The 24,061-nt window shown below is 70.9% G+C and overlaps 1 protein-coding gene across 4 annotated transcripts in view; it reads right to left on the reverse strand.

The window, feature by feature from the left end:
- ABCA2 (ATP binding cassette subfamily A member 2) overlaps nucleotides 1-24,061 on the reverse strand; it is a 118,088-nt gene that overhangs the window by 40,641 nt on the left and 53,386 nt on the right. For all 4 annotated transcript variants that reach the window (XM_089772955.1, XM_089772954.1, XM_089772956.1 and 1 more), the window contains 12 exons: nucleotides 18,245-18,338; nucleotides 14,576-14,687; nucleotides 13,574-13,740; nucleotides 12,542-12,669; nucleotides 9,239-9,343; nucleotides 7,323-7,508; nucleotides 6,895-7,113; nucleotides 5,750-6,072; nucleotides 5,103-5,262; nucleotides 4,263-4,391; nucleotides 3,199-3,366; nucleotides 1,755-1,851 (listed from right to left, as the gene is read on the reverse strand). In XM_089772955.1, the coding sequence (XP_089629081.1) occupies nucleotides 1,755-1,851; nucleotides 3,199-3,366; nucleotides 4,263-4,391; nucleotides 5,103-5,262; nucleotides 5,750-6,072; nucleotides 6,895-7,113; nucleotides 7,323-7,508; nucleotides 9,239-9,343; nucleotides 12,542-12,669; nucleotides 13,574-13,740; nucleotides 14,576-14,640 (1,747 nt within the window). In that variant the 5' untranslated portion in view covers nucleotides 14,641-14,687; nucleotides 18,245-18,338. The remainder of the gene's footprint in view (nucleotides 1-1,754; nucleotides 1,852-3,198; nucleotides 3,367-4,262; nucleotides 4,392-5,102; nucleotides 5,263-5,749; nucleotides 6,073-6,894; nucleotides 7,114-7,322; nucleotides 7,509-9,238; nucleotides 9,344-12,541; nucleotides 12,670-13,573; nucleotides 13,741-14,575; nucleotides 14,688-18,244; nucleotides 18,339-24,061) is intronic.

Consider the following 24,061-nt stretch of genomic DNA (forward strand, 5'->3'; position numbering starts at 1 on the left):
CCTCAGGGGCTCTCAGGGTCTGTCTACACTACCCCCTAGTTCGAACTAGGGTGGGAATGTAGGCAACCGGAGTTGCAAATGAAGCCCGGGATTTGAATTTCCCAGGCTTCATTTGCATCTCGCCGGGCGCCGCCATTTTTAAGTGTCCGCTAGTGCGGACTCCGTGCCCGCGGCTACACACGGCACAGACTAGGTAGTTCGGACTAGGCTTCACGAGGAGTCACGGTAGTTCGGAATAGGAATAGGAAGCCTAGTCTGAACTACCTAGTCCGTGCCGCGTGTAGCCGCGTGTAGCTGCAGGTAGCTGCGTGTAGCTGCGGGCATGGAGTCCGCACTAGCGGACATTTAAAAATGGCGGCGCCCGGCTTTATGCAAATGAAGCCCGGGAAATTCAAATCCCGGGCTTCATTTGCAACTCCGGTTGCTACATTCCCACCCTAGCTCGAACTAGGGGGTAGTGTAGACAGACCCTGAGAGTAGCTCTTGAGCCCTCTCTGAACTGCGCGCCTGCGCAGGACAGTTACATTAGATTTCCTCATTTGAGGAGCAGCTACTCACCGAGCAACAGCACAGGTGAGTAGCTGCGAGGAATGGTGGGAGCTGGGAGGTCGGGAGGGCTGAAATACCCCAACCAGCTGACTGTGGCTTACAGCTGAAAGAGGCTGCCCCGCGCTCCAGCTGATCGGCGGCTTCTCCTCTGCGCCTGCCCAGGTGGAGCTTGGTGCACCCTGGCTGAGCGCCAAGGCCAGCTGGCCGGGAAGCCGCTTCTCTTCCCTCCAGCCCAGCGGCCCTGCGCCCAGCCCAGCAGCCCTGCGCCCAGCCCAGGGAGGCTGCGTCAGGCTCCAGCTGTGCTGGAGCAAGCTTCCCAGGCTGAGCGCAGGGCCGCCGGGCTGGAGGGAAGAGAAGCAGCTTCCCGGCCAGCTGGCCATGGCGCTCAGCCAGGGTGCACCAAGCTCCACGTGGGCAGGCGCAGAGGGGAAGCTGCCCGATCAGCTGGAGCGCGGTTCAGCCTCCTCTGGGCTGAAGGCCACAGCCAGCTGGCCAGGCAGCTTCTCCTCTGCGCCTGCCCATGTGAAGCGTGGTGCACCCTCGCTGAGCTTCAAGGAAGGGGCGGGGCTTCAAGGAAGGGGCGGGGCGGTAGATCTTGGCTTGGTCTGTCATTTAAAAAGCGATCTTGAGTGTAAAAAGGTTGGAGACCACTGTCCTAGGGCTCTGAATAAGACCTGCAGCTGCCTCGAGAGCACTTCCCTTGAGTTAGAGTTGGGGAAACTGAGGCACAGGGCGTGACTCGCCCAAAGTCGCCCAGCAAGTCAGTGGCAGGGCCAAGCCCAGCCTCCTGTTGGCTCCCAAGCCCGCCTTGTCCCTGCTGTGGACAATACGCAAGGGATTACTGGGAGCCTCCTGCCCAGGGGCAGCCCTCCAGCTAGCATTCGTAAACCAGCAGGCGCTCCCTGCCCATGGCTTCCCCCTCCTGCACACAGGCCTGGGGAGGGATCGGCCGACCCCGCCAGCCGCCCAGCCTGGGTTTCATGGGGGATGGGCGCTGCCAGCGGCGGTACTGAGCAAGCCCCGCACTGGAGGGGCTCTCGCGGAAGCGGGGTCCCAGAAGCCAGGACCCTGTGAGAGCTGAGGCCAGGGGCCAATGGGCCTCTCTGACCCCCAGTCCGACCCCCAGGGCAGCCAGGCAGAGCTGGCTCTCGCACTGCGCTCGGGGAGGGACGGTGTCCGGCCCAGGGTCCGGGGCTGGGCCGTACTGGCAAACACGGTGACGTTGTCCTGGTACGCCTGGTTGAGCGTGTAGTTGACGATGCTCTCCTCGTCGGGGAAGCCCTTGAAGATGTCCACGCTGACCTGGTGGGAGGGAAGGGCCCGGCCCGTGAGACCCACGAACGGCTGCCTGCTTCCCCACGGCTGCTCCGGGGCACAGGCCAGAGTCAGCTGCATCCAGACCCTGCCCCCGGCGAGGTGCCCTGCTGGCCTGCGCACGGCCGCCCCCAGCTGACCCTAAGGGGAGTCCAGGGAGCAGCCCTGCCAAAGGCGCTTGGCTCCACCCCGCGCCGGGATGCGGTCACGTTATCGGATTCTGAAGATCACTGCTGCACCCATGGGGGGGGGGGTTCCCTAAAAGTCTGCAGCAAGGGGGCCGTGTGAGGTGTCACATGAAAGCTTCTGTTCTTGTGATTCTGTACATGCCATTCACATACTTGTGACGTGTGTGGGGCGTTAGAAACACGCACGCCGGAGGGACGCTGGCTGAGCAATGGGCAAGGAGTGTTCAGCCAGTGGCTGTGCTAATTAGCAAGGGGACAACGAATCTCTAGGTGCCAATGCCCACCTCAGGACCGGGACTGATCCCTGCAAAGCAGCCGGGCCTAAGGGCTGCCAGCATGGGACGCATGGCAGGTTGTAGAACCATGTGACCTGCTACAGCTTGGAAGATGCCAGGGGAGGTAAGGAAGTGCCATGTGGCACCCTCCATCTGGTCTTGAGTTCAGCTCCTGATCCCAGAGGCAGCCTTGCAGGGAACCACGAGCCGGGAAGAGCTGTGGACCCGTCCTGACACTGGATGTACAGCAGAGACATTTAAGATAGCAGCTATCACATCTCTGCTAAGAGCCTGGATCGAGAACTGGGTGAGTCGATACATGTAATGTATTCTCCTTAATCACCTCACTCTCAGGATTTTCTTTCTTTTAGTAATAAACCCTTAGATTCGAAGGGATTGGCTCAGCCTGGTTTGTGGGTAAGACCTGGTTTGTGATTGGGACCTGTGGCTGGTGTCTTGGGACCGGAAGAACCTGTTCGGGGGAGGTGAGGTTGGGTTCTAAAACCCCTCACCTGTGTGTTAGGCCTGGGGCTGATCGGGCACGGGGAGAGCTGGGATGTCAGGGGGGTTTTGCTGGTGAGGATTCTGGCTGGCCAGGCAGGCAGCTGGAGCGCGCGGTGTGACCGGTTTGGGGCCTGTTGGGAAGGTCTCCGGGCTGGGGCTATACGGAGCCTCGAGTCTGAGCAATTTGCCCCGAGTGGACGCCCTTGGCTGTGCCCGGACCCAGCCTGGTCCGTCACAGAGGCCCACGCCCAGCGGCCTCGGGCGAGAGTCCTGGCACAGCCGGCTGAGTGCGGCCTGCGGGATCTGAACCGCGGGGCCAGGCTCCGGGCAGGCCCCAGGCTCAGCTCCGTGGGCCGCGCCGCCCGCACCTTGGACATGAAGCGGATCCAGCCGCAGGCGGCGTTGTCGATGGTGTCCAGCTGCTGCAGCAGGGCGCTGGCGTTGGGCAGCGAGACGTTGCCCTCCAGGAAGCGGCGCAGGAGGCTGCTGTCCGAGGCGTTCAGGAGCTCGGGGTGCCTGTGCAGGTCGGCGGAGAACTAGGGAGAACAGGCCGAGGGCAGAAAGGGTGAAATGGGGCAGGGGGCTCCCACATCACACCGGCACCTCTCGGTGCTACTTGTGCAACTCGCACGGCGGGCCCCACCCCCGCCTCGCACCAGTGCCTGCAGCCGTGCTCTCACGTCTCCGACCCCGCTGCTCTCGCCAGCAGGGGCGCTGTACGCTGCCTTGCAGCTGGCCTGGCCGGCTCGGCTGTGCAGTGCAGGGTGCCAGGCACAGGGCACATGCCAGGCGGCCAGCGCACTGCTCACAAGGCAGCCGGTGGCAGGCTCGGGCAGGCCAGGAGCAGGGAAGGGGCCCAAAGCCGCCTCTCCCCTTCCCTGTGAGGTTACAGACCTAGCAGGGCTCCCCCCATTCTGGGGGGCTGGGTGGGAGGGGAGACAGCCCCAAACTTGTAACCCCCCCCCGTCTATAGGTGCTCGTGGCCAGGACACACCCCCTAAAGCGGAGCCCTGCAGGGAACAGCCCAAATGCACTTTGCTGCGGGGAGAAAAAACGGCCTGGGAATTTGAGGGAAAACAACCTTAAAATGTACGCGAGGGATGGAGCGAGCCCAATGCCCAGTGGGCGGCTGTGGATGGCACCTGTACGTGAGTGGAATTCAGACGCACTGTGCACAGTGACCCACTTGATGGGGGCTGAAGGAGCAGGCGGGAATCGTCTCTCTCCCGGGATTTGGGGGATCTAAGGTTTTGGGGGGAGCCGGATAAAGACGCAGGAGCGGGCGGGACGCAGCAGGGTGAAACACACGGACCCAGGCAGGGCGCGACCCTGAGGGCCGTTTGCTCCAGAGCGCTGGGAGTGCTCGTTAGCTGCTCAGACGCCGTGCGGCCGAGTTCTCCCCTCGGCTTTGCTCCCAACTAACCCCCCGCACCTCCTGAAGCCAGCGGATCCGGCGCTGCAGCTTGCCCTCCTCCAGGAAGGCCCGGATCTCGGAGGAGATGTTCAGCCAGACCTGGGCGTAGCGCGTCACGTTCCCGACGAAGGCAAAGGTCTCGTTGGCCTGCGGGCAGAGGGGAGGGCGGATGGCAGGGGCCACGAGGCCGGGGGAAGCATTAGCCCCACGCCCGGCTGTTCACACGCTGGGGCAGGCGCTGGCTGGGCCGGGGCTGCTTGGTACCTACACCCCGGCCCAGCGTTACCGCTATTCGGCCAACCTAAGCCCGGATTAAACCCGCCCCAGGCACGTGTGGTGCCCCCCGATTCAGGTCACAGCCACTCCCAGACCAGGCCTCAGGCCCACCCCGGTGCCACCGGCGCATGGCACGGCCCTCGCTGCCTGGCACGGCCCTCGCTGCCTGGCACGGCCCTCGCTGCCTGGACACTCACAGCGCGAGCAAGGCAAGCGCGCAGGGTCCTGCGCCAGCATCCTCACGGCCACGGGCAGCGCCGGGCCCCGGGGAACTGGCCTCCTGCCGCCGCAGAGGGACCGGCGCCGGCGCAAACCACAAAGGGAACCAGCTCCCAGGCCCAAGGCGCAAGAGGCCCGGCTGGGCCAGAGGCCTGCGGCGTTGGCTGGACACTGCCCCAGGCGCCTGCCCCGCAGCCCAGGCCGGCAGGACGCTCGCCGGAGCCCACAGCCCCCCCCCCCCCCGCTGCCTTCGGCCATAGGGCCCCCAGGGCTCCATTAAACCCGCCCCCACCCAGCCCCGGCCCAGCCCCAGCGCCCGACGGCCCCCCAGCCAGGCCGCTCCCCTGCCCCCCAGCGCCTCACCTTCAGCACCACCTCGTCCACCTCGGTCCCCACGGGCGAGTAGAGGATCTTGGGGTTGCTGGTCATGAGGTGCACCAGCAGCCCCAGGTTGCGCTGCTCCTTGCTGGTGAAGCCCAGGGAGCTCATGTTGCCCTGCTTCAGGGCCTCCGGCTCGATGGTGCTGGGAAGGGAACCGTCGGGGTCAGGCCTGGCAGCAGGGACGGGCGGCGGGGGGGAGTCGCTGCCTGGCGCTTCCCAGCCTCCCCCCGGGCCCGGTCGCAGGCTCGCCTGGGGGGGGGAAGCGCAGTGCCCGGGCGGCAGAGTGGAGCCCTCAGGCAGCAGCCGGTCTCGCGCCCCCGGGAGGGAGGGCTCTGGGGACGGGCAGCCTGGATTTCCCACGGCCCGGCTCTGCGGTGGGGGGCCCATGCCCGGGCCGACGTGGCCTCTCCGGCTCCCCAGGCAGCCCTGTTCCCGCGTCAGGGCCCACACGAGCTGCAGGCACAGGGGGTGGAAACAGCCCAACCCCCCTTCCCGAGGGCACCGCTGCCCCCTCCTCCCCACCACCCGTAACCCGGCCTCCCAGCCCCCCCACTCCTCTGGCTCTGCCAAGGGGCCTCGCTGCGGCCCGGCTCCAGCAGCCCCAGGGGCGCCCGCCCGGCCGCTCCTACCGGTTGTTCCCGCACAGGATGGGCTGCAGCCCGGCCCAGAGCTGCACGAAGGCCGCGCACTGGCCCTGGGGGTTCTCCCCCACCGGCTCCCTGTCGCCCTCCTCCACGGTGGTGTTGGCGCCGGCGGTGAAGTTGCCCCCCCAGCTGGTGCTGTTGGGGGCGGGCGGGGGCGCTTTGCTGGCACAGGCGCCCTTGGGCAGCAGCTTGGCCAGAGCCGAGAGGATGCCCACGTCCTTGAGGACCTTCTCCAGCTCCAGGAGGTCCTGCAGGAGGGCGCGGAGCCGGTGCTGGGCTGCCGTGCTGTTCACCTCATCCAGCCGGAGCTGCCAAGCCGAGGGGGGAGGGGCTCAGCAGCAGCGCAGGGCACCCGGGGCGCAGCCAGGACAGAGCCAAGGAAACGCCGAGCGCCATGCAGCGCCTCTGCCCCCGACCCAGCCCCCCGGCCAACGGGGTGCGGGGCAGGGCTGCCGGGGCCACGGAGGCTGGCGGCAGACTGACCGGGATGGAGCAAGCGCTGCCCGAGCCGTGGCTGGAACGCCGCTGCCTGGGCCCGCAGGGGCTGCAGGTGAGTGATTTTCACGGACGGCTTGAGCCCAGCAGGCCACAGCCCAGACACAGGGCACCGCATGCTTACGCCATCCGCCGGCAGGGCACGTACCCGGCGGCCCAGCAGGGGGCAGAGCACGTACCCGGCGGCCCAGCAGGGGGCAGGGCACGTACCCGGCAGCCCAGCAGGGGGCAGGGCACGTACCCGGCAGCCCAGCAGGGGGCAGGGCACGTACCCGGCAGCCCAGCAGGGGGCAGGGCACGTACCCGGCAGCCCAGCAGGCCACAGCCCAGACACAGGGCACCGCATGCTTACGCCATCCGCTGGCAAGGCATGTACCCGGCAGCCCAGCAGGGGGCAGGGCACGTACCCGGCAGCCCAGCAGGGGGCAGGGCATGTACCCGGCAGCCCAGCAGGCCACAGCCCAGACACAGGGCACCGCATGCTTACGCCATCCGCCGGCAGGGCATGTACCCGGCAGCCCAGCAGGGGGCAGGGCACGTACCCGGCAGCCCAGCAGGGGGCAGGGCACGTACCCGGCGGCCCAGGCCAGCGCGTCCGAGCCGGGCAGTCCCAGGCAGGCAGTGGGGCCGCTTACCCTGCTGACGACTTTGTGCGTGTCCAGCTGCTCCTGGAGCTCCGTGGCCAGCTGCGTGAAGCGCTCCCGGCGGGTGCCGGCGCTCCCGTTGCAGACGCTGGCGCGGTAGGCCCGCAGCCAGGGGCGCCGGCTCTCGGGGACGGCCAGAATCTGCCGCAGCACCTCCTGGTCCTGGCCGCAGGTCAGGCGCTCCAGCACGGCTGGCGCGAAGAGGACGCCCTGCGGAGACAGGCTGTGCTGGAGGGCGGCTCCTCGTGCCCGGGCAGCCTCTCGCCCTCCCCGCAGCAGGGATCCCTCCCCAGCTCCGCCCGACCCACCGCCAGGAGCCCCATGGCCAAGCGCGGAGCAGGGGGATCCCAGCCGGTGACCCTTCTCCCGTGGGGCTGGGGCATGCCCCCAGCTACCCCCCACCGCTCGCAGCCCCTCACCTCCATCTCCTCCACAAAGGCCTGGGGGCTGTCGGGCGCGGAGGCCTCCGAGGGGGCGCCGGCCAGGCCCAGGGCCTGGGACAGCAGGTGCAGCAGGGCCTGCCGGTGGGCAGCTCTCTTGGGGTCGCGCAAGGCCCTGTGGATCAGCCCGTCTTCCAGGTTCCTCCACCCGCCCAGGAGGTTCTCCTGGGAGCAACGGGGGGCAGAGGTGAGGCTGTGGGGCAGGAGGCGCGAGCCCTGCCAGGGTGGGAATGAACAAGGCCCCCCGCTCCCGCAGGCTTTTAGCAGGGCAGCGGAAAAGCAGCATCTTGGCTCCCTGCCCCTCCAGCGCACGGGCCGTGGGGCAGGGAATCCCCCGCCAAGAAGAGGACGAAGCCGACCTCGGCGTGGCTGCCGGGCGAGGCGACCCGGGCAGGTCCCTTGTGGCCCCCAGGCGAGGGCCCGGGGCGGAATGCGGGAAGCCCAGCTGGGCGTAGGGGACGGTGCACAAGGCAGAGCGAGCCGCCGCGCCCCACGAGGCCAGCAGCACGGCCACGAGCAACGGGCCACGGGCCACCCACGGGCTCAGCCTCCCCGCCCGGCACAGCCCCCGCCGGGCACCTCCCCCTGTGGCACCAATGGCAGAGCCAGGGCCCGGCTCAGCCTCACGCGCCGACACTTGGCCCCGGCTCCTCCGTCCCGGCAGCTGCGGCTGGGCAGGGCCGGACCCGGGTCCCGCTCGCCGAGACTGGAGCAGCCCCTCGGCCTCCCGCAGGGCCGGGGCTAATGCGCTGGCGGGCAGCGGGGCGATGCTGGGGTGGGGTGGGCAGCGAGACAGGGCAGCCAAGCAAGACCCAGCCGCAGTGCGGCCCTCCCGCCAAGCCAGCCCCCTGCCCCCCAACTTAGCCCATAGCCTGCCCCGACCCCCGCCCTCTGCCCCCCAACCCAGCCACGCAGCCAGCCCCCTGCCCTCCAACTCAGCCACATAGCCTGGCCCTGACCCCCGCCCTCTGCCCCCCAACCCAGCCACACAGCCAGCCCCCTGCCCTCCAACTCAGCCACATAGCCTGTCCCCGACCCCCGCCCTCTGCCCCCCAACCCAGCCACGCAGCCAGCCCCCTGCCCTCCAACTCAGCCACATAGCCTGTCCCCGACCCCCGCCCTCTGCCCCCCAACCCAGCCACGCAGCCAGCCCCCTGCCCTCCAACTCAGCCACATAGCCTGGCCCCGACCCCCGCCCTCTGCCCCCCAACCCAGCCACACAGCCAGGCCTCTGCCCCCCAACCCAGCCACGCAGCCAGCCCCCTGCCCTCCAACTCAGCCACATAGCCTGCCCCCGACCCCCGCCCTCTGCCCCCCAACCCAGCCACGCAGCCAGCCCCCTGCCCTCCAACTCAGCCACATAGCCTGCCCCCGACCCCCGCCCTCTGCCCCCCAACCCAGCCACGCAGCCAGCCCTCTGCCCCCCAACCCAGCCACACAGCCAGCCTTCTGCCCCCCAACCCAGCCACAGCCAGCCCTCTGCCCCCAACCCAGCCACACTGCCAGCCCTCTGCCCCCCAACCCAGCCACACAGCCTGCCCCCCAGCCCTCTGCCCCCCAGCTCCCTGCCCCCCAACCCAGCCATGCAGCCTGCCCCCCAGCCCTCTGCCCCAACCCAGCCACTCAGCCAGCCCTCTGCCCCCCAGCCCTCTGCCCCCCAATGCAGCCACGCAGCCAGCCCTGTCCCCCAGCCCTCTGTCCCCTACCCAGTCACAGAGCCTGGCCCCTGCCCCCAACCCAGCTACAGAGCCTGCCCTCCTTCCCCTCCCCTCCAATGCAGCCAGCTGCCACACCCTCCCAGCTGCCACACCACCAGGCAGGCAGCCCACGTCCCTCCCAACCCCGGCCCAGCGAGCGCTCGAGCCGTGCCACGTACCCCCCGCCCCCCACCTCACCTCCAGCTGCAGGATCTTTTCCCCGGCGCTGAACCGGCCCCAGGGCTCCCCCACGCCGGCGTCCTCGGCCGAGGCTGGCGCGGCGCCGAAGAGGAGGCGATACACCTGCAGGGGCAGCCTGCGTCACCGCCAAGCGGGGCAGCCCCGGAGGAGGCGCCGAGAGGCCCAGGCAGAACCCGGCAGCCTGGGGTGGGGGGGGGGGGGGGGGGGGGGGGAATCGTCCCACCCCCCGAGGGCGGGAGAAGCCAAGGGCCCGACTCCGTGAGCCAAGCGCAGGCGTCCCCTGCCCTAGCGAGCCCAGCAGGGCCGACGGCCACCACGGGCCACGGGGCAAGGGGGGGCGGCGGGCGGGCGGCCTCAGCTCTGCCCAGGCCCCAGCGTGCGCCCCCCCCCTCGGAGCCCCAGGGAGCGGCCCAGGACTCCAGCCACTGCCGCAGCAGCGCGCTCTGGGCCCCGGCTCGGTCTGAGGTTCCAGGGCTGGCCGCAGGGCCCGCTGAGCGACCCGCCGGGGTGCCAGGACGGGGCAGGCAGCCGGGAGGCCTCTCTGCTGCTGCAGACTCGGCCCTGCTACGGCTCTTGGAGCCCCGGCCTGGGCTCACCCCGGGGCGCCCCGTCCCCTCCCCAGGGCCCGCGGGGCAGCAGGTCTCAGCCTGCGGCTAGGCAGGAGCAGAGGGCAAGCGGGGGAGCCCAGGGCTGCCCGAGAAGGTCACTGCCCCGGGGCGAGACCAACCCTGCCACTGCCAAACCCGGGGGCACTGGGACCCCGGCACCAGCTCGCAGGGCTACCCCCGTGGGGCTTCCCGGCCACATCCAGGCCCACTCACCCGGGCCTTAGCCCTGCTCCCTCCCCGCCAGGGGTCTGAGTGCGGGGGAAGAGCCCCCCCGCCCCCCCGCATAGCCCCCCGCCTGCCCACGGCCGCCCCTCGGAGAGGGGTCCTCGCCCCCCCGCATAGCCCCCCGCCTGCCCACGGCCGCCCCTCGGAGAGAGGTCCCCGCCCCCCCGCATAGCCCCCCCGCCTGCCCACGGCCGCCCCTCGGAGAGAGGTCCCCGCCCCCCCCACATAGCCCCCCGCCTGCCCACGGCCGCCCCTCGGAGAGAGGTCCCCGCCCCCCCGCATAGCCCCCCCGCCTGCCCACGGCCGCTCCTCGGAGAGGGGTCCCCGCCCCCCCGCGTAGCCCCCCCGCCTGCCCACGGCCGCTCCTCGGAGAGGGGTCCCCGCCCCCCCCACATAGCCCCCCCGCCTGCCCACGGCCGCCCCTCGGAGAGAGGTCCCCGCCCCCCCGCATAGCCCCCCCGCCTGCCCACGGCCGCTCCTCGGAGAGGGGTCCCCGCCCCCCCGCGTAGCCCCCCCGCCTGCCCACGGCCGCTCCTCGGAGAGGGGTCCCCGCCCCCCCGCATAGCCCCCCCGCCTGCCCACGGCCGCCCCTCGGAGAGGGGTCCCCGCCCCCCCGCATAGCCCCCCCGCCTGCCCACGGCCGCTCCTCGGAGAGGGGTCCCCGCCCCCCCGCGTAGCCCCCCCGCCTGCCCACGGCCGCTCCTCGGAGAGGGGTCCCCGCCCCCCCGCGTAGCCCCCCCGCCTGCCCACGGCCGCTCCTCGGAGAGGGGTCCCCGCCCCCCCGCATAGCCCCCCCGCCTGCCCACGGCCGCCCCTCGGAGAGAGGTCCCCGCCCCCCCGCATAGCCCCCCGCCTGCCCACGGCCGCCCCTCGGAGAGAGGTCCTCGCCCCCCCGCATAGCCCCCCCGCCTGCCCACGGCCGCCCCTCGGAGAGAGGTCCCCGCCCCCCCGCGTAGCCCCCCGCCTGCCCACGGCCGCCCCTCGGAGAGAGGTCCCCGCCCCCCCCGCATAGCCCCCCCGCCTGCCCACGGCCGCCCCTCGGAGAGAGGTCCCCGCCCCCCCGCGTAGCCCCCCCGCCTGCCCACGGCCGCCCCTCTGAGAGAGGTCCTCGCCCCCCCCGCATAGCCCCCCCGCCTGCCCACGGCCGCTCCTCGGAGAGGGGTCCCCGCCCCCCCGCATAGCCCCCCCGCCTGCCCACGGCCGCCCCTCGGAGAGAGGTCCCCGCCCCCCCCACATAGCCCCCCGCCTGCCCACGGCCGCTCCTCGGAGAGGGGTCCTCGCCCCCCCCACATAGCCCCCCGCCTGCCCACGGCCGCCCCTCTGAGAGGTCCTCGCCCCCCCCGCATAGCCCCCCCGCCTGCCCACGGCCGCTCCTCGGAGAGGGGTCCCCGCCCCCCCGCATAGCCCCCCCGCCTGCCCACGGCCGCCCCTCGGAGAGAGGTCCCCGCCCCCCCGCGTAGCCCCCCCGCCTGCCCACGGCCGCCCCTCGGAGAGGGGTCCCCGCCCCCCCGCGTAGCCCCCCCGCCTGCCCACGGCCGCCCCTCGGAGAGGGGTCCCCGCCCCCCCGCGTAGCCCCCCCGCCTGCCCACGGCCGCTCCTCGGAGAGGGGTCCCCGCCCCCCCGCATAGCCCCCCGCCTGCCCACGGCCGCTCCTCGGAGAGGGGTCCCCGCCCCCCCGCGTAGCCCCCCCGCCTGCCCACGGCCGCTCCTCGGAGAGAGGTCCCCGCCCCCCCGCGTAGCCCCCCCGCCTGCCCACGGCCGCCCCTCGGAGAGGGGTCCCCGCCCCCCCGCATAACCCCCCCGCCTGCCCACGGCCGCCCCTCGGAGAGAGGTCCCCGCCCCCCCGCATAGCCCCCCCGCCTGCCCACGGCCGCCCCTCGGAGAGAGGTCCCCGCCCCCCCGCATAGCCCCCCCGCCTGCCCACGGCCGCCCCTCGGAGAGAGGTCCCTGCCCCCCCGCATAGCCCCCCCGCCTGCCCACGGCCGCCCCTCGGAGAGAGGTCCCCGCCCCCCCGCATAGCCCCCCCGCCTGCCCACGGCCGCCCCTCGGAGAGAGGTCCCTGCCCCCCCGCATAGCCCCCCCGCCTGCCCACGGCCGCCCCTCGGAGAGAGGTCCCTGCCCCCCCGCATAGCCCCCCCGCCTGCCCACGGCCGCCCCTCGGAGAGAGGTCCCTGCCCCCCTGCATAACCCCCCCGCCTGCCCACGGCCGCTCCTTGGAGAGGGGTCCCCGCCCCCCCGCATAGCCCCCCCGCCTGCCCACGGCCGCCCCTCGGAGAGAGGTCCCCGCCCCTCCGCATAGCCCCCCCGCCTGCCCACGGCCGCTCCTCGGAGAGGGGTCCCCGCCCCCCCCGCATAGCCCCCCCGCCTGCCCACGGCCGCTCCTCGGAGAGGGGTCCCCGCCCCCCCGCGTAGCCCCCCCGCCTGCCCACGGCCGCTCCTCGGAGAGGGGTCCCCGGCAGGCCCCTACCTCCTTGAGGTCCACGCTGGAGCTCAGCAGCAGCTGGGCCGTCTCGTTGGGCAGGGAGAGGTTCCGGGTGAGGAAGCCGAGCAGCTCGCCCCGGTCCTTGGCCGCAGAGCCCAGCGTGAAGCCGGACACTGGGGGAGCGAGAGAAACCCGGCGGCGTTAGGGCTGGAGATTTCACGCAGGGGCCCGAGCTGCCCGGAGAGCTGGGCACGCGCCGCTCTGGGGGGCTCCGACACGCGGGCGAGCCCCCACCAAGGGCCAGCGCTGCTCATGGCCCGCCCCAGGCCCCGGCAGGACTGACCCTGCCAGGCTCTGAGCCGCGCCACGGCTGGAGCCTGAACGAACAGCAACCCCGGGGAAACGCGGCCACCGTGGCCGACCAGCCCTCACTCTGCTGGCCAGGCAGCAGCACCGGGGAGGTGGGAAGCAGGCCAAGGCAGGCCCAGTGCGGCTGCCACGCCGCTCGCCCAGGGCGCCGGCTCCGGGGGCTCCACTCCCCTTTTCTCTGCGCTGGGCATGCGAGACGTTCCCAAAGCGGCTGCAGGGGGGCAGAGCCCTGGGCCCCTCTCGGGCTCCACGGGCGGGGGACACGGCCCCGGCCCCACGGGGCTGCCTGAGGTAACGGGCCCCTGGCACCACGGACGAATCCGGCCCGTCTCCATGACGGCCGTCGGCAACAGCCCCGCGCAGGCAGCCCGGCTGTCCTGGTTGGGACAGAGGGGCGGGTTAGCCGCCCGGGGACGGCTCCGGAGCAGAGCAGAGCGGGTCAGGCAAGCAGGACTCAGGGAGAGGGGCTGCGGGTCCAGGCAGGCTGAGGGGGAGGGGGAGAGGATCCCGCCCAGCACCAGGCAGCACTCAAGGGCTGGCAAACCCCTGGTTTAAATGCCCCTCCAGGGCCAGCCCGTCCACGGCCCCCCAGCCCTGCCCCCACGCTGCAGGAACGCGCAGGGGGGCTCCGCGAAAGGCAACGCTGCCCCTTCCGGGGCAGACCCGGCTCCCAGCCGAGCCCCTGGCCCGCCAGCCCCCCGCCCCTACCGGCCCCGCTGTCGAAGTGCGTCTCCATGGAGCTGGGCTCGCTGCTGCCGAGGGCCTCCAGCTGCCGGCGCAGGGACTCCAGCTCCTCCTCCAGCCCCGCGTGCTCCGGGTCGAACAGGTTGCTCTCCTCCACCACCTCATTGAGCCGCTCCAGGAGCTGGGTCACCCTGGGCCAGAGCGGAGAGCAGGGGCCTTAGCGCAAGCCAGGGCGGCCGGCTGGGGGTGCGGGGGGCAGGCGTCGGCCAGGCTGGTGAACACAAACAGGCCGCCGGGGCCAGGCTCCGAGCACGTGTCCTCAGGGGAGCGCCCTCCTCCCTCAAGGGGTCGTCTCCCTGCACAGCCCCAGGCCCACAGCCCTGCCCCTGCCCGACCCCTCCAGGCCGGGGCTCGCCGGGCGGCCGAACTCCTCCCAGACTCAGCCAAGCCCCTGAGGCAGCGAACGAAGCCAGCCGGCTGCCCCCCGCTCTCCACTGGCCCGCCTGCCCGGAGCAACAGCGCCCCACCCGCTGCCACGCCCAGGAGGGAGCCCCCAGGGGCCACGGCCCACTCTGGTCTGGGGCGGGAGGCTGAGGAAACCAACCCAAGAGCCAGAGCAGCGTCCAGGGTGGCCCTGAAGGGAGGGAGGGATTTTGTCCTGCTGGGGGCTGGCTCGTGCCCTTGCCGGATGGGCGCCCAGCGTCGGGAACCCGGCGAGAGGGCCCAGGCCGCTGGGCTAAGCGGAAGCCTGAGGACGGGGTCCATGCAAGCGACGGCCGGCGAGGGCCAGGAGCCAGGCCCTGCAGCTTCTCTGAGCAGCCACGGGCGAAAGGTTCAGCCGCAGCGCAGGATCAGTCCCTCCGAGGCCTGCGGAATTGCTCCATAACCCTGCCAGCGGGCTCCGCAGCCCGGCCTCGTAGCTGGGGCAGGCCCGAGGGGCTCGCCCCTCTCCGGCGACTGCAAACCGCCCCCGGAGCAGCCGGCGGGGGAGGGGGTGTGGGCGGCGCCCCTCGTGCTCGGACTCACGTGGAATTGGAATACTGCAGGAACCCGAACTCGTCCCTCTGGCCGTCGGGGCACAAGGACTGCATCACCGGCAGGATCCCGGCCGAGGTGAGCGGGGCGGCCGTGTAGAAGGCTGGAGAGGAGACAGTCCAAGGGCGGGGAAGGCGGAGGGGCAGGGGAGGGGGACAGACACCCAGTTCAAAGAGAAGCACGAGCGCTGGATCAGTACGATTACCGGCTAATAGGTTATTCTACCGATGGAAGGAGGTCAGAGGTCACCGAGCCCCACTCTGTCACGTTACCCCCGCGAGGCGTCCAGTGGGTCCCCCGGCCTTGGCCTGCAGGAACGAGTCCGGCGTCCTCACCGGGCCTGAGTGTCCCAGAGCGGCAGGGGCGCGAGGCTCATCTCCAGTTCCACTTTGAAAGGGGCCGGCTGCAGGGGCCCCACCCCCAGCTCCACCCAGCGGGGCGCGGACGTCTGACCTCCACCCGAGGAAGCTGCAAACCCAGCGGCTGCGCCCATCAGCCCCGTAACGAATCTCAGAAATCCGGCTGAATTGTCAGAGAGGAGGGGACAGGACAGAGGGGGAGCAGCCGGCGCTAGAGCCCCAGAGCCCTGGCTCCAGCGACCTGCGGCTGGCCGCCGAAGCACAGGAGTTACCAGGAAGCAGGGATGGCGAGGCAGGGAGGGGGCGGCAGGGGGATGAGAGCAGGGGGATGTTACCAAGCGGCCTTGCCCCCCCGGCACTCAGGAGGAACCGCCCCGTTGGGGCAGCCCCCCGGCTCTTGTCTTAGGCCATCGCTGGTCCCCGGACAAGCCAAAGAGTCCACACTAGATAGCAGAACCAGCAAGCGGTGGGGCATCGGCTCAGGGGCCCTCAGTGGGGGCGGGTAGCGAGCCAACGGATGCTACTAGCAGGCACTGGCTTCCTACAAGAGCATCCAGCAGGCACCCCGGGAACACAGCCGGACTTGCCCACAGCCTGGCCCCACTGCGGCTGGGGAAGGGGCCCAGACAGAGCGGGAGCCCCCCACCCAAGGGTGCTGGGGGATCGGCATGCAGGAGCAGCTGCTGCTGGGTGTGGAAGGCAGGCAAGAATCCGGGGGGGGGGGGCTGGAGGGGGAGCAAGGGCTAATAGTGCTCCGGGGCCCTGGCACTGCTCCCCCCTTCTGGGTGCTGAAGAGCGAGCCGGGGGCGGGGTCTGGTGCACAGCCCCCCCCCCCCGCCGAGCCAGGGCGGAGGAGAGACGGGGGCCAGCGGAGCCCCTCCCAGGCAGGTCCAGTCGTCCTGGGCGGGTCGGAGAGTGAGACCCCCCAGCTCCATCCTTGGGGGTCAGTCGAAGCAGCCCCAGGGACAGGGCATTGGCTTGCGGCTCAGTCCCCCCCGGCGAGGGGCTGAGGGAACCGGGCTGGCCCAGCGACTCCGGTCCGGAGTCCTTCCTGGAGCCGCCCAGACCAGCCCCGCAGCCTGCGCGAGCGAGTAACCCAGCAGGGACTGGCTGGGGCAGACCCCGAGCCCGAGGCCAGACAGCCCCGGTCACCCCCCGAGGCAGCAGGCCCAGGCTCACCGGGCACGCTCCAAGCAGCACTAAGGGCTGGGACTGGGGGGGGGGGCAGGGATATAGCAGCCCAGGGGAGAGTCCGGGAGGGGCTCTGCACTGCAGATGGGCAGACGATGGGGGGGGGGGGGGCCCTGCTTTAACGGCTGCAGAGCCCACGTCCCGGGGGCAGAACCTTGCTCGACCCAGCGCGGAGGCGCCACGTGGCGGGGCCCACAGAGAGCAGGGCCGGGGGCGCTGGGGCACAGCACAGAGCAGGACATGGGTGCCTCCTCTCCGCCAGCCCCAGAGGGGGGGGGGGGGGAAGGCTCAGGTTAAGTGTGTGTTAGTCAAAGCCACCAAGAAAGCCGGGCCACCATGGCTGCCGTTTCCCAGGATGCTTTGCCCAAGGGGAGCAGGGCGCGCCCCCCAACCGAGCACTTACAGACTGGAGCATGCAGTGGCAGCGTGGAGGAGAGGCAGACGGGGGAGTGACGACGGGGAAAGAAAGAGAGAGCACGTGAGAACAAACCAATCAGGCCAAGCGCACGTCGGGGGGCAGCCCGGCCCTCTGGGCCCCCCTCCTGCCCCGCCCGGCTCTCCATGCGCAGGATTGGCTGAAAGCGGCTCAGGACAGCCCCGCTGCGCCAGGAGCCGCTCCGCTCCCACCCTCCGGCCCTAGCCAAGCCTGCCCCAGTTCCCAGGCGGCAGCACAGGGCACAGCTCTCTGCGGGGGTGGGGCAGGGTCTGGAGGGGACGGGGTGCTGGGAAGGGGCAGAGCAGAGCTCCCCGGGACACACCTGCCCTCCGGCCCAGCTGCCATTTCTGCCAGCTTCCCTCCGGCTTCTCCAGCCTCCTCCCCTGGCAGGGCGCAAGCCCTCGCTCCATGGCACCGGTCAGCCTGCCCCTGCCCCTTCCTCGAGCGCTGCCCACTCACCAGCAGAGGCAGGCCCAGAGGAGACCTGCGGTGAGCCAGGCAGGCAGCGCGGACTAGTGGGTAGGGCATCAGAGTAGGCACTGGGATCCGAGCTCAGTTCTGGGCTTTGCCCCTGACCTGCTGTGACTTTTACCGCCCAGTGCCTCAGTTTCCCCTGTTTGCTGGGTCTAGTCAGACGGGGCGCTCTTTAGGGGGCACGTAGCCCAGGAGGATCCCAACGGCATTCGGGGAGTCTAGGCGCTAACGTACCAACGGAGAAACCCTGCCCGGCCGTTCGTGTCCTGGGGTGCCAGCCTTCCCCCATGCCCTGCTCCTCCCAGCCGGGGTCCAGCCTGGCATTCCCACTGGAGGGGCGGATCTGCTGGAGCTGCAGGCTGGATTGGCTCTCAGAAGTCCCCGTGGGGCTGCCCCCAATGTGCCTGTCAGACCCCTCTGCCCCCGCCCCGGCCTCTGGGCACCCAGCCCCCGTCTGCAGGGCCAACGCTCAGGGACGGTTCCTGGCAAGGACGTGGAGCCAGCGCAGCTCTGGGCGGCTCTGCTGACCCCTTTGAACAATCCCACACAGCCGGAAGGGGTAAACCACGAGAGGGGGTTGAGTCGGGGGGCAAGGACCCCGCTTTACCCGGGAATGGGGGCCGTACAACCGTATCGACTACAGTCGGCCAACGAGCCGCTGCTCAGTCCTGGCTCACGCCGGGTCCCTGCCCTACCCCCGCTGCGGCTCTGCCAGCCTAGCAAGAGCCGGGCAGCTCGTACTGCATTTCAAATGCAGCCGTCCCGGACCAGCACGGGCCAGGACCGAGCCGGGTCCAGCAGCCCCTGTCTGCAGAGGGTCCCGGGGAGAGCTGGGAACCCCCACGGACAGGGGCTGCTGCTGGAGCAGCCTCTGCCCACGGCCAGCCCAGGCCGCTGCAAACGGGGGCTGCTTCGCGGCAGCCTCCCCTACCCTCACCCAGCAAGGGGGCGGGGGCGGGGGCGGGGGCGGGGCAGGTGGCACCACAGAGCCGGTGCTGGGAGGAACCGGCTTTTAAGCCGGCGCCCCCAGCACTGGCTCCTGTCCTCCCCCCCTCACTGCCCCGGATACAGAAGCAGCCGGGGTGGGAAGCGAGCAGTCGAGCCCTCCACTGCTCACACCCCTCGTCTGTGCCGGCACCGGGGGGTCCATCCCCCCGAAGGCAGGGCGCTGCCTCCAGAGACTCCCCGGCCCCCACTCACCTTCCTTCACGGGGATGGCGGGCTTCTTCTGCCGCAAGCCCAGCAGGATGAAGAAGAGGACCAAGGGGATGAAGATCTCGAAGGCCAGCACCCACTGAGGAGACAACGCACAGGGGGCCGTGAGCTCCGGGGCAGGTGTTCCGCCCCCACCTCCTGCGGGATCCGTCCAGCCAGCAGGGACTTGGCTCAGGCTCTCGGGGGCCACAGTCTGCTCCGTGACCCCCGTTTATTGAGCCTGCCGGCCGGAGCCCACACCCCCGGAGCCCCGCGCCCCTGGCCGGAGCCCCCCGCTGCCCGCGCCCGCTGCCCGCGCCCCTGGCCGGAGCCCCCCCGCTGCCCGCGCCCCTGGCCGGAGCCCCCCGCTGCCCACCCCTGGGGCCCCGCGCCCCTGGCCAGAGCCCCCCGCTGCCCGCGCCCCTGGCCGGAGCCCCCCCGCTGCCCACCCCTGGGGCCCCGCGCCCCTGGCCAGAGCCCCCCGCTGCCCGCGCCCCTGGCCGGAGCCCCCCCGCTGCCCACCCCTGGGGTCCCGCGCCCCTGGCCGGAGCCCCCCGCTGCCCGCGCCCCTGGCCGGAGCCCCCCCGCTGCCCACCCCTGGGGTCCCGCGCCCCTGGCCGGAGCCCCCCGCTGCCCGCGCCCCTGGCCGGAGCCCCCCCGCTGCCCACCCCTGGGGTCCCGCGCCCCTGGCCGGAGCCCCCCGCTGCCCGCGCCCCTGGCCGGAGCCCCCCCGCTGCCCACCCCTGGGGCCCCGCGCCCCTGGCCAGAGCCCCCCGCTGCCCGCGCCCCTGGCCGGAGCCCCCCCGCTGCCCACCCCTGGGGTCCCGCGCCCCTGGCCGGAGCCCCCCGCTGCCCGCGCCCCTGGCCGGAGCCCCCCCGCTGCCCACCCCTGGGGTCCCGCGCCCCTGGCCAGAGCCCCCCGCTGCCCGCGCCCCTGGCCGGAGCCCCCCCGCTGCCCACCCCTGGGGCCCCGCGCCCCTGGCCAGAGCCCCCCGCTGCCCGCGCCCCTGGCCGGAGCCCCCCCGCTGCCCACCCCTGGGGTCCCGCGCCCCTGGCCGGAGCCCCCCGCTGCCCGCGCCCCTGGCCGGAGCCTCCAGCTGCCCACCCCCGGGGGCCACACCCCCGGCCCAAACCCGCCGGCCTCCCTGAATCAAGGGCAGCCGGGGCGCAAGGGGGGCGACAAGGGGCTCAGTGCTGGGGCCCCCAGCCCACTGCTCAGCATGGCAGGTAGAGGTGCGGGGCCCAGATCCTGAGCAGTATTTAGGGTACAGAACCCATGGCAGTCGGGTGCCCCATAGCCTCGGGGGATCTGGACCTAGCTGCCTTTCGGCTGCTGGACAGACACCAGACCACACACCCGCCTCGGGCCCCTCGTGACTGAGTTTGGGGGGGCTCATCCTAGTGCCCAGAGATTCTAAGCCAGGCCCCCCAGGAGAACCTGCTCCCGCGCTGGAGTGGCAGACGGGCTGTGGGGCAGCAGATCTGGGAGCAGGGAGCCCAGGGCTGGCTGCTGGATCATGGGGGCTGAACACGGGGGGCGGCTGTGGGAGAGTCTGGGGCCCAGGGTGAAGGGTAGGGGACGGAGCTGCTTGTTGACTGGGTGTCTTTGGGGCTGCAGGGGGTTGAGACTGGGCCCGGGCGGTGGCCAGCAGCCCAGACTGAACCTGGCAGGGGAGTGGGGCCACTGGGGGGCTGCCTGTTGACAAGTGTCTATCGCGAGAGCCCAGGCGTTACGTGCTGGGGCGACAGGGCTCACCAGGGCACTGTGGCTGCAGGAGCCAGGGCTCAGCGTGCAGCGTTTCTTCAGGCACCTGCACCCCGGTGCCTGGCAGGGGCCCCCCAGAGCGGGAGCTCGTCTCAGCAGGACACAGGCGGGGGCCATTACACATCAGCAGGGACTCGGCAGCACTCAGGGGGTCTGGCTCGGTGTGGGGACGGGAGCCCCAGCCCAGGTCAGCCTGGCGTGGCAGCGTTACCGGCGTGCAAGGAGAGCAGAGCCTGGTGGCCAGGTGTGCACGTGGGAACAGGCGTGCGCCTGCAGGGGAGAGGGTGGGATTCTGCACGCGCCGGGAACCAAGCCGGGGGAGCGTGCGACCCCTGCACATGCCCGGCCCCAGCGGGCCAAGGGAAAGGGTCTCCGAGGGGCCGGGAAGTCGGCAGCTGGTGACCGGCTCCCTGCTGCTGAGTCAGCCGCCGAGAGGAGCTGCCGCGGGAGGAACAGCACCTGCCGCGTGGGGAGAGTTTCCAGCCGCTCCCCGTGCACGTGACCCAGCCCCCCACCGGCTCCGGGGACGGGCTGCAGCGCAGGAAGCAGGGCCCGGCCTTGGGAGCCCAGTCGGCCAGCAGCTGTGCCAGGCCGGGCGGGCAGGGCAGAGCGTTCCCAGCACGGACACGGGAGCCAGCCAAGCCGGAGCTCTCTGCTCCTCCCCCAAAGGCCTCTGGCCCCCCAGGCCCAGGCCACGGGGCCCTGCTTCCGCCGAGGGTGCTCGCAGGGTTTAGTCGGGCTGGCGACCTTGACCGAGTTGGCCCCAGCTCTGCCAGTGGCATACGCCCCCCCCACCTCTCAGTGGCTCCCGAGAGGCTGCGGCAGTGCTGCTGGGCCAGACACCCCAGGGCAGCCAGACGGCTCAAGGGCTGCTCCCACCTAGCCCCTCCAGGGAACTGGCTGGAGCGGGCCCCAGCCTTCTCAAGGGGACCTGAAAAGGGGCAAGTGGGGGACCCTGCCCTGCTGGGACTCTCTGGTGCACCGAGAGTGAGGGACTTGGTCTGCCCCCGCCTGTAACTCTAGGGCCTGGCAGAGATTCGCTCCCCAGCGCTGCCCTCCGGGGGTGGCAAGCAAGGGGCGAAGGGCCGGACGCGGCTTCGTCTGCACCTGCAAGCGGCCGACAGCGCCTGTGTTGCTCATGGCTGCCTAACTCCCATGAGAACAGCTCTGTGGGGAGAGGGCAAGCGTGACTGTGACGGCGCGTTGGGGTTTCCCCGTCTCCTGCACCCCGTAGTGGCACGAACAGACCCCCCCAGCCAGTAGAACAGGGGAGTTTATTGCTTCTCCAGGATACAGCCCAGCACAGATGGAATCTAGATACAGGGCAGGCCTAGGATGCCTCAGCCCCCCTTGAGATGGGGGAGCCTGGGCCCCTAAATTCCAGCCCCTTTCCCTAGACTGTCTCCTCCATGATCCCCCGACAGAAACTAACTCTCCTCCAGCCCTGGCCCCAGCCAGGACCAGCCTTCCACCTTCCTTTGTTCCTCTCCCTGGGGGGTAGCTGGTCAGACAGGTTTGGAGCCCCCTTTGCATAATGACTCACCCCCTGCCCTGCTGGGCCGTGCTGCAGACAGCAGCCAGTGGAGGTCACTCACAGCCCACTGCCCAGCAACCAGCAAGGTACCCCCACTACGTCACAGTGACCACCACCCACTCGCCTGCCAACTCAGAGACAGCCGCTCGGGGGGGAGGGGGGCTGCCAGAGCAGGACGACGAGGGGCCACGGCCACACGGGCCTGCTGCTAGAAGCTGCCAAGCTGAGTCACCCTGGTCCCTGCTGGTGCTGCCAGCGCATCTGTGCCCGGCTCCACTCCCCAGACATGCCACGGGCCACGCCGCAAACAGGGCCACGGGCCACGCCGGGCCACGGGCCACGCCGCAAACAGGGCCACGCCGCAAACAGGGCCATGCCGGGCCACGCCGCAAACAGGGCCACGCCGGGCCACGCCGCAAACAGGGCCACGCCGGGCCACGGGCCACGCCGCAAACAGGGCCACGCCGGGCCACGGGCCACGCCGCAAACAGGGCCACGCCGGGCCACGGGCCACGCCGCAAACAGGGCCACGCCGGGCCACGCCGCAAACAGGGCCACGCCGGGCCGCGGGCCACGCCGCAAACAGGGCCACGCCGGGCCACGGGCCACGCCGCAAACAGGGCCACGCCGGGCCACGGGCCACGCCGCAAACAGGGCCACGCCAGGCCACGCCGCAAACAGGGCCACGCCAGGAACAGCCTGGGGCAGAGGCAGGCTCGGGCAGTATGGCTGCCTTCTCAGCTGGCCGTAGCCCCACAGGTTAGAAAGGAGCGACTCACCTCCGCTGCTTTACCCCTCCCTGTGTCCTGCTCCCCAGCCCCTTCGCCCCAGGCACCGCTCCCCGCCAGGGAGCCAGCAGCGCCGCTCTGCTCCCTCACTGGCTCCCCTTCCTCTCTGCAGCAGCTGAGCTAACGCCCCGTTCCTGGCTGCTCTCCCGGGCCTGTGCAGCCAAGATGCAGCCAGCTGGCACGAGCCCCCGGCAGCGCGGCAGAGCCTGGGCTCGGAACCACCTGCTCGCGGGGAAAGGAAGGGGGTGAAATGAAGCTGAGAGCTGCGGCGATGGGCACCTGCCAGCACACACTGCCCCTTCGAGCCGCGCTGCTCGCAGCATGGGGGGGGGGGCCTGGCGAGCCCAGCAGGGCCCAAGCAGTGATGGAAGAGGGCGCAGGAGCCACCTAAAGCCGTCCCTGCCCACCTGGGCACAGGGCTAGAGGGGCCAGGCCCCATGGTGGCCACAGGAGAAGGTGCCAGGGCACATGCCAGTCTGCAGCGGGGGGCACAGGGTCAGGGTGCGGCACACGGGGGTGCGTGGGCAGGGACCAGCCCTGCCGCAGACGTGGCGCCACCTATCCCGCTGCACAGGGTGGGGCTCTGACACATCCCGTGGGCCCCAAACAGGTGGCCAGCCGCAGGCCAGCAAGCACAGCACCCCAGGACCCCAAGGCACAGGCAGCCTTCCCAATGGCACCCTGGGGCGCTTCCTGCCTGGGGCCAGGGTCTCAGGGCTGCAATCCACAGGACACAGTGCCTGGCTCTGCTGGGTGCAAGGGAGCTGGTCTCACCAGCCTGCTCCTGACGGACCCCACCGCGAGTGCCCGTCTCGGCGGCTGTCTGGGTTCACGTGTGTGTGTCTGGCCATGACTCACCAGGAGCTGAGACTCGTTTGGGGGAGGGAAGCAGCCGAGCTGCTCTGACTGCCTCTCCGCTTTAAACAGCCGCCCCCACATGTTCGGCAGCACACTCGTACTGGCGCACGTGACCCCCGTTGAGCAGCGCGTGTCCCCGTGCCCTGCCTGGGTGCTCTCAGCATCGCTTGCTGTTACCCACGGTCCTTTCTCCAGCGGCAGCTGCCCAGAAGACAGACTCCCAGGCCAGTTGAAGCAGAAGAGGCTTATTAATGAAAACAGCTCTGAGAACACACAAACAAATCAATATCCACACAGCTCAAGTCTCGGCTTTAACCTTCGTGTCGACCAGACTACAGCGCGCAGCGGCATCTAGTGGCTGCGTGTGTGTTGCAGGTAACAGATCAGTACAATCCCCGGGCACGGATCACACAGGCTGCACCGTGGATTGTTCCCTGGGGCCTGTAGCCCCTCCCACATGGGCCACGTGAGCCAAGGGAGATCTCCGTTAGGAGTGCGCAGTGTTGTCTTCAAGTTGTCATTGTCAAGTCCAAGTCGAGTCTCGAGACCCTAAAGTCACTTTCGAGTTGAGTCTCAAGTCGAGTCCCAAGTCTTAATTTTAAAAATGTCCAGTCACTTTTGAACAAGCCAGCATGATCGGCATTTTCGGACAATTTTTTCACCAAGTCGATTAACAAAATTAGCAAGTTTCGAGTCGAGTCTCAGGTCACAGACAATGAACCCGAGTCGAGTCTCAGGTCACAGACAATGAACCCGAGTCGAGTCTCAGGTCACACACAATGAACCTGAGTCGAGTCTCGAGTCGAGTCTCAGGTCACAGACAATGAACCCGAGTCGAGTCTCGAGTCGAGTCTCAGGTCACAGACAATGAACCTGAG

The sequence above is a fragment of the Pelodiscus sinensis genome, chromosome 23, assembly GCF_052426305.1.
Source record: "Pelodiscus sinensis isolate ZL-2025 chromosome 23, ASM5242630v1, whole genome shotgun sequence".
Classification (NCBI taxonomy): Eukaryota; Metazoa; Chordata; order Testudines; family Trionychidae; genus Pelodiscus; species Pelodiscus sinensis.